The 7,392-nt window shown below is 36.9% G+C and overlaps 1 protein-coding gene across 2 annotated transcripts in view; it reads right to left on the bottom strand.

Annotated features, from left to right (window-relative positions):
* Positions 1 to 2,068: 2,068 nt before the first annotated feature.
* The window catches only part of LOC104612968 (RING/U-box superfamily protein), a 53,441-nt gene continuing 48,117 nt past the window's right edge, over positions 2,069 to 7,392 (bottom strand). Inside the window, exons 7-8 of one of the 2 annotated variants that reach the window (XM_088888870.1) lie at positions 6,045 to 6,190; positions 2,069 to 2,537 (exon numbers count right to left, since the gene is read on the bottom strand). In XM_088888870.1, the coding sequence (XP_088744996.1) occupies positions 2,432 to 2,537; positions 6,045 to 6,190 (252 nt within the window). In that variant the 3' untranslated portion in view covers positions 2,069 to 2,431. The remainder of the gene's footprint in view (positions 2,538 to 6,044; positions 6,191 to 7,392) is intronic. The other variant, XM_010280640.3, reaches the window with a different exon arrangement.

Here is a 7,392-nt window from a genome sequence, read left to right as displayed (position 1 = left end):
CCAATGAATGGTCGTGATTGAATGCTTGGTCTAATTTTATTTCACTGCCCGGTGTCATTTGGAAGTCAAACGGCATGGTAATTGTAATTGTGGTTTCTAACTTCGGTTTGGTGTTGGATTTTAATCCTTAAATTGATTTCAAATGTATGTAAAAATGGAGCTGAAATCAATGTTTTAAAAGGCGTGGGAAGTGTACGCCTAGAGGTGCTCCCAAAACGCCCTTGGCAAATGCCAGAGGCGCTGACACCTCTGAGGTACTCTTCTTGCGCTTTTTTCATAAGTCGTGTTAGAGGCATATGCGGTGTCTCATGCACATCTTATATAAAAGGACAAAAAGAAAGAAGAAAAAGAGAAAAGGAAAGGGAAGGGAAGAAAAGATGAGGGGAAAGAAAGTGGTTTGCCCCCTGCCCCTTCGACTGGGGGCTTCGCCCCTTAGGCCCTCTCGCCCTTTTTCGAAGTAGCTCAATTTGTTTTTTTGAGTCAGGCTCTTTCTCCATTTTGTTCGCTCGCCTCCGTTTTGACAAAGATGGCCCCTTTTAACTAATATTATGCATCTTTATTTTTTTTAATATAAAATATTTTTATTAAAAATAAAGAAAAAATGAGATCTCCCATTATTTTTCATCCTCCTCCTGACCCCTCTTAAGGAGGTTTACGCCTCCTGTGTTCAGGAGGCTTACACTTCTTGTGTTCTGAACTACGCCTCATGCCTCTAGGTAGTGGAACGCCTCGCGTCACGCCTCCGCGTTTTAAAACATTAGCTGAAACTACTAAAATTCTGAATCCAAATCTGATTTCATGCTTAACCGCCAATAACCATGTGTAATCTAGTTGGTCAATTGCCATCCTCCCGTTAAGGAAGCGTCAGTTGTCTTAAATGAATTTGGGAGCGTCAGTTGTCCTACCCTGCCACTCTATTGAGAGCCATGTTTGCTGTCAAATGATAGGATAATTATTTTATTTTATTTTATTTTTGTTGCCAGATCTTTTTCATCTGTTCTTAATCTTTGCACGAAAGCAACCCTTTGTGGTGCAGTTAAATGGTTATTTACATGGCCGAAGCCACCAAATCATCTCACCGTTGTCCTTTTTGAAGTTTGTCCCCCGCTGTACTTGATAGTTCTATCCTTCTTGGGACAGCTGGATCATAGTTTTTAAAACTGACCCAGAGACCAAACCGGTCAGGGGTCCGGTCACGGGGTCGAACAGTTGGCCCGTTTTGACAAAAATAAAAAATAAAAAAAATGGTCAAAATCGTTCGAACGGTTCAGACGGTTAACCGCCCAGCTCAACGGTTTACTGACCAAAATCAACGGTTTTTGAAAAAAATCCGATTTTGAGGGAAAACAGAGCTGTAAACCTTACCAGTTCTTGGTTTTTCCGATCTGACCGTCCAGTCCAGTCCAATTTTGAAAACCATGAACTAACTGCTACGGCCCTCGCACTTGCACTTGCAAATTGCGACAGCTATTTTTGGCATAAATTCATAATCCATGACAACATCGCCAATACCCGATATAAGAAAAATTACTTGCCAGTACATTTTGTAGGAAGAATAAAATGATCCTTTGTTCAGGATATTTGGCATAAACCACGACCTATTTCCCTTTTACATCTTGCAAGTTGTGCAATAGATTGTGGCTGAAACAGTCCAATCAGGATAGGAATTTTAATTAAGAAGAAGGCCTATGGTGATCTATCCTCATATAATCCAAGTTCGAAAAATGCCAACTTGGAATTGATGCCAATGGTATTGGTATATAAAATGGGGGTATTTGACATTTGAATGTTTATAGGTCTGCAATAGAATTCAGAAATCTCAATGGGCATGTCGGTACTTATCCGTAAACTTAATTGTACGTGTTTATTATCAATTCAGCGTTGACATGTTCTCGGGGCTATTTCATAATGGCACAAGTGGATCAATTGAATGACTTTTTGAATTTCTTTTAGTGAATAATAAATCATTAAGCGGGTTAGTTACTTTGATGGCTAAATTGTATATTCTGTCAATTACTACTTAGTTCAGCCGCACCGACTATGATCAAACCTCAATGACGCTTAAGAATTTGCTTCATAAATGCTCAAGACCAACTTGAATATCTTTCACTATAATCAAATCAACCTGTATATATATGTATATATATAATAAGACCCGAAGACCCATTTATCTTAAAGTTTGACAATTTCCCAAAAGAGCAACGGATCCATGAGATACTCATGATTACAGCGCATATGAACATAAAGCCAGTCATCCTTTTTCATAGCACCTTCAGTAGATTTCCTGAAACGGCGTAAGAATATGGTGATGCAAAAACAATACATTCAGAATTTCTCAGGTGGGAATGATGTGATCCAGTGAAGAAAGCTCCTCTGAAGAAGGGTTCCCAGCTTCAAAATATCGAGTCTTCCTCTTCAATGAAGTACAATCTCAAAATAATTGGAAAAACAAACTGGTTGACCCATCACCAAATGACCTCAGATCCGCAGGTTTAACCAACGCCCTGCACAGTGGGCATGTACGTTCTCTCTCAAACCTGAAAACATGAAATGCACCCCCCCCCCAAAAAAAAATTACAAGATAAAGGAATGTCAGAAAAATGGAAAAATAAAGATAATAACAGTCATGCTTGTTATCTATGTGCAGCAGATGGAGAATAGATGCCTGTCTTCTTATATACTGCAGCTACAGAGGTGATGCATTTCATAATTTCAAGCTACAGAGGTCACTTGAAAATGCTTAGTACATGCAACTTTTCACCTCGTAAGCATTTTTTCTACAACCTTGATGCATGGAAATAACTGATTGACCTAGTAACTACGAGAGTTCTACACTGGGTTCAAACTCCAGAATTAGAGATCAAGGAAGAGACAATCCTGTCTCAATTTAGCTTGGCAATGGTGATGAATGCTCAGCCCAGACAAGATCTTGCTGTGGGAACAAGATGCTCGTCTATTTAAGTTTGAGATTCCTTAAAAACCTCTATATGTTGGAAGCTTGATTAAATTTGAAAACTGGATACAAAAGCATGAAAGAAACATAATATGAGCAGTGGTGTAAAAGGCGTGCCTAGGCGCACAAGGGAGGCACATTTTAGGGTATGCACCTCGCCTAGGTCCTAGGTACAGCCCTTTCAAAAGGAGCACACCTGGTGCACCTAGGCATGTGCCTGATGCGCCTTGTGCCTCAGCTCAGGCGTGCGCCTTTTGAAAATTTGATGTTTTTTTGCTTTTTTTTTAACCTAGCAGCTGGGCCACCCCTGGGTGCCTCAGCTCAGGCGTGCGCCTTTTGAAAATTTGATGCTTTTTTTTTAACCTAGCGGCTGGGCCACCCCTGGACCCCCGTGCTACACCCCTCAATGCAAGCCCAAACAAGTCCATGTTAGGGTCAAATTCTTAGTTCTCACACAGAAAATAATGATTTTATAATTTTAATGATGTTCATTCATTCATGCTAATAAAATATCTTTTTAAAAAGTGATTAAAATTATAAAATCATTATTTTTTAGTAATGTTGTTCATTCATTCATCCGAAAACCCCCTATTTGGTAATGTTGTTCATTCATTCATCTTAAAAAAGTATATTCTTAAAAAGCAATTAAAATTTAAAATCATTAATTTTTTGTGTGAGAATTAAGAATTTAAGACCCTAACATGGACTTGTTTGGGCTTGGCGGCTCATAAAATCAGGAATGCAATATGTTTTACATCACATTAGCTACTTTAAGTAATGCAATTGAGGAAAAAAAGAGATTGTGGGTTTTACATGCTTGAAAATGTTTTATATGTTTGATTTTAGTTTTAAATTTTCATTTGAATATGCTTTACATGTTATATTTATGTATTTTAATTTTAGATAATAGGTTTTTTACTTTTTTTTAAAACATTTCTAACTATAGAGAACCTGGTTAATAAAGGCCTAGAAGTGGCAGATCTGGCTTGTCCCTTATGCGATGTCATCATGGAGTCATCTAGACATCTGGATCCACTGTCAGTTTTCTCACTGGATTTGGTTAAAAATGCCAGGTTTATTTGGGGTAAAGTGTCTACCAGCGGATGTGAGGGGATTAATAGAGGCGTGGTATCTTGCAGGCTTAAGCAGGGCTGGAAAGGTTGCTTGGAGCATCATCCCTACAGCAGCATCCTGGGCTGTATGGAATGAGAGAAATAGCATAGTGTTTGAAGGAAATCAGCACTCAAAGGAAGAAATTCTAAGCAAAATATTGATATGGTTCATTCGTGGCTGGCTGTCCATCCTCTATTTAGATCCAGACATGTAAGCTCTTTTTTCAAGTTTGATCTCCTTTTTGTAAGGAATGGTTCAAGTCTTTTTGGGGTTTTGTTTGGCTGTTATGGGCAAATCTGTACATCCTCTATTCAATTTCTCATTGTACAGGGGTTTCTTTGTATAAGCTTTTTGATTAATGAAATACTTTACCTTACTGTTTTCAAAAAAAAAAAACATTTATTTTAAAAATTTAAGTTTATATTTTTTATTAATATTGTGTTAGTATTTTTTTTTGCATTTTTCTTGAGTTTTTTATTTTTTAGCAATTTTTTTTTAATTTTTGTGCCTTGCTTAAGAAAGGTGTATGCCTCACCTTGCACCTTGCACTTTAAAAACACTGTTAGTGAGATGCCCATACTCATACTTGTATCCAGGAAGACATGGGAGCCATATCCCCATTTCCTGTATTGTTAACCTTGTATTTGTTTGGTAAGATCCTTGTCCTTGTTGGCATCCATATCTGGATATAATAGAAAACTACAGACATTGCATCCACAGAAAAGGTTTAAAGTAGCATAGATCTGAAATATGCATTCAAATCTAGGATGAATAGCAGCTTCTAATATCTTAACCAACCACTGGCCAAATCTAATTTTTATGAGTGAGACACAAATGGATGTCAGAGTTTTGCCTTGTAACCAATTTTTTTTGGCTACACAGGAAAATATTTTTTTTTTTGAGATTTAAGTTTCTAGTCAATATTGAAGGTGCAATGGGGTTGTTGGTAAGATCTCTGGCTGGTTGTAGTGGAGACTTGGGATCAAATCCTGCCTTCACCGGGGTCTTATAGTGTTGCAATCCAAGGTAATTGGAAACCCCAGTGTCATCAAAAAAGGCCAAGAGACTAGAGCCTGGAAAGGAACCAATCTGGATGAGATTGTAAATGCTAAAATCAAATTTTCCTCCAGGCATAGAGAGCTCTCTGAATATACATGAGTGCATAATTCATGTTTGTGTACCAACATGCTTGCATCAGTGCATGTATATGTTCGACTTATTCATAGATTGTAAAATATGTGTACTTGGTGTAAACACTAAAAGCATCATTGTAAATATGAAAAGCTTGCATGCATGCAACACTATTGGGAGCAACATTATCACAAATATTATCTCTGAAACAATTAATTTCTTGCCTCTGAACATGTATTATGTTGTTCCAACTTCCATTACCTTGCAAACCTACTATCAGATTCCCATTAGTCAAGAGAATTCCAAGTTCAGTCCTTAGAAATAGCACAGTAAAAAAATTGCTATTATTTAAAAATTCAACTACAGTACAAGTTACCTTGCAAACCTTGCAAAATTGCTATTTAAGAATTCAGTCCTTAGAGAATTCCATTACCTTGAAAACCTTGCTAATTCAGATCAAGTTCCACCAACAGTACAAGTTACAAACTACAGAATCTAGTCATAGATGCAGGACATGGCACAATAAAAAAAATTCAACTACACCCTATCAAAGAGGTAATGCATGAAAAAGCATATTATCATGTACTACTATTTAAACATTCAACTACACCTTATCAAACAGGCAATGCATGAAACCACATTACCATGTACTGCTATTTAAACATTCAACTACACCCTATCAAACAGACAATGCATGAAACCACATTATCATGTCCTGCTATTTAAACATTCAACTACACCCTATCAAACAGGCAATGCATGAAACCACATTATCATGTCCTGCTATTTAAACGGCTAGAGCAAAAAAAAAAAAACAAGGTTACAAATGGAAGGAAATAAAACTAACCATTCTGATACACAGTCTTCACAGAAGATATGTTTACAGCGAAGTAAGATCGGAGCATGCATCTTCTCCTGGCAAATAGCACAGAGATCACCTGCTGCATTCACCTTCATCAAATCACCAGAAATTAGCCGCTTGGAGAAATTTTCCTCAGAAAAAAAAAAGAAAAAAGAACATCAGTCTTCTTTTTTTCAAAAGGTAAAGCATGCTGTTAATTAAAATCATCATCATTATCCAAGCCTTATCCCAATTATATAGGGCTGGCTACATGCATCGGAGTGGTTATATTAGTACCCGTGTACAATTAAGCACTGAACAACAGGAATATACAAAAACAACAATATCAGAAGGATTGATTGTTCACAAGTGAAGCTTTTACAATAAAAATAAATAAATAAAGAATAGTAATAAACTCCACTGAAAATCTTGTGTATGCTGATGTGTTTTCTTTTTTTTTGAGAAGAGGTAAAATATAATTTCACTATATAAAAAGGGTCCCAAATGTACTTTCTTTTTGCATATTATTATAAATCAAATACAACACTTTACCTTTAAAAAAAGAAAAGTAAAAAAAGAGTTTATGGCCAGCAAGGAGCATGGAGTGCCATAGATCTTCCTTGCTACCATATCACTAGTGTTGATCTTATCATCAGGTTCTCACGTTCATTTTGAGCTATATAGACCAAAAAATTGTAAATTGTATCATGTCCCAAACACTGTTGTTTAGTATCATACCCCTGCTTGTCAGAATATCAGCTGTTTTGACATTTTTCTAAAACTGCTCTCTAGGTTGACCACTTTTGACAAAAATGAAGATCACCAAATTCTTTAGATAGGAAAAGTTGGAAGATAGGGAGCTGAGAGGGAAGTTGAAAAAGGAATTGGAAGAAGTCATTAATAGGGAGGAAATCTGTTGGAGACAAAAGTCAAGACAAATGGATCAAGGAAGGGGATGGAAATACAAAATTTTTTCATGTGATGGCCAATGGTAGAAGGCGGATGAATTTTGTGGCTAGGCTGGAAGTAAACGGGGAAGTGACATCTAACCAGGATGAGATAGCTAGGATCTTTGGGGACCATTTCAAATCCTTGTATAGAATTGGGACTTGGGAGAAAGATTGAACATAGAAAGGTTAGAATGGACTTTATTAGAAGAGGATGCAGCAAGGTGGCTAGAAAAGGATTTTGGGAAAGAAGAAATAAAAAGGGTAGTCTTTTCTATGGACAAATTTAAAGCACCGGGTCCGGATGGTTTAACAATGGCTTTTTATTAGGACTTCAGGATTGTTGGGAAGTGGTGAAAGATGAATTATTTGAAATCTTCAAGGAATTCTCGAATACACATATTGTT

The sequence above is a fragment of the Nelumbo nucifera genome, chromosome 5 (assembly GCF_055504915.1).
Source record: "Nelumbo nucifera cultivar China Antique chromosome 5, China Antique-T2T, whole genome shotgun sequence".
Taxonomy (NCBI): Eukaryota; Viridiplantae; Streptophyta; class Magnoliopsida; order Proteales; family Nelumbonaceae; genus Nelumbo; species Nelumbo nucifera.
This window is presented reverse-complemented; position numbering and strand designations above follow the sequence as displayed.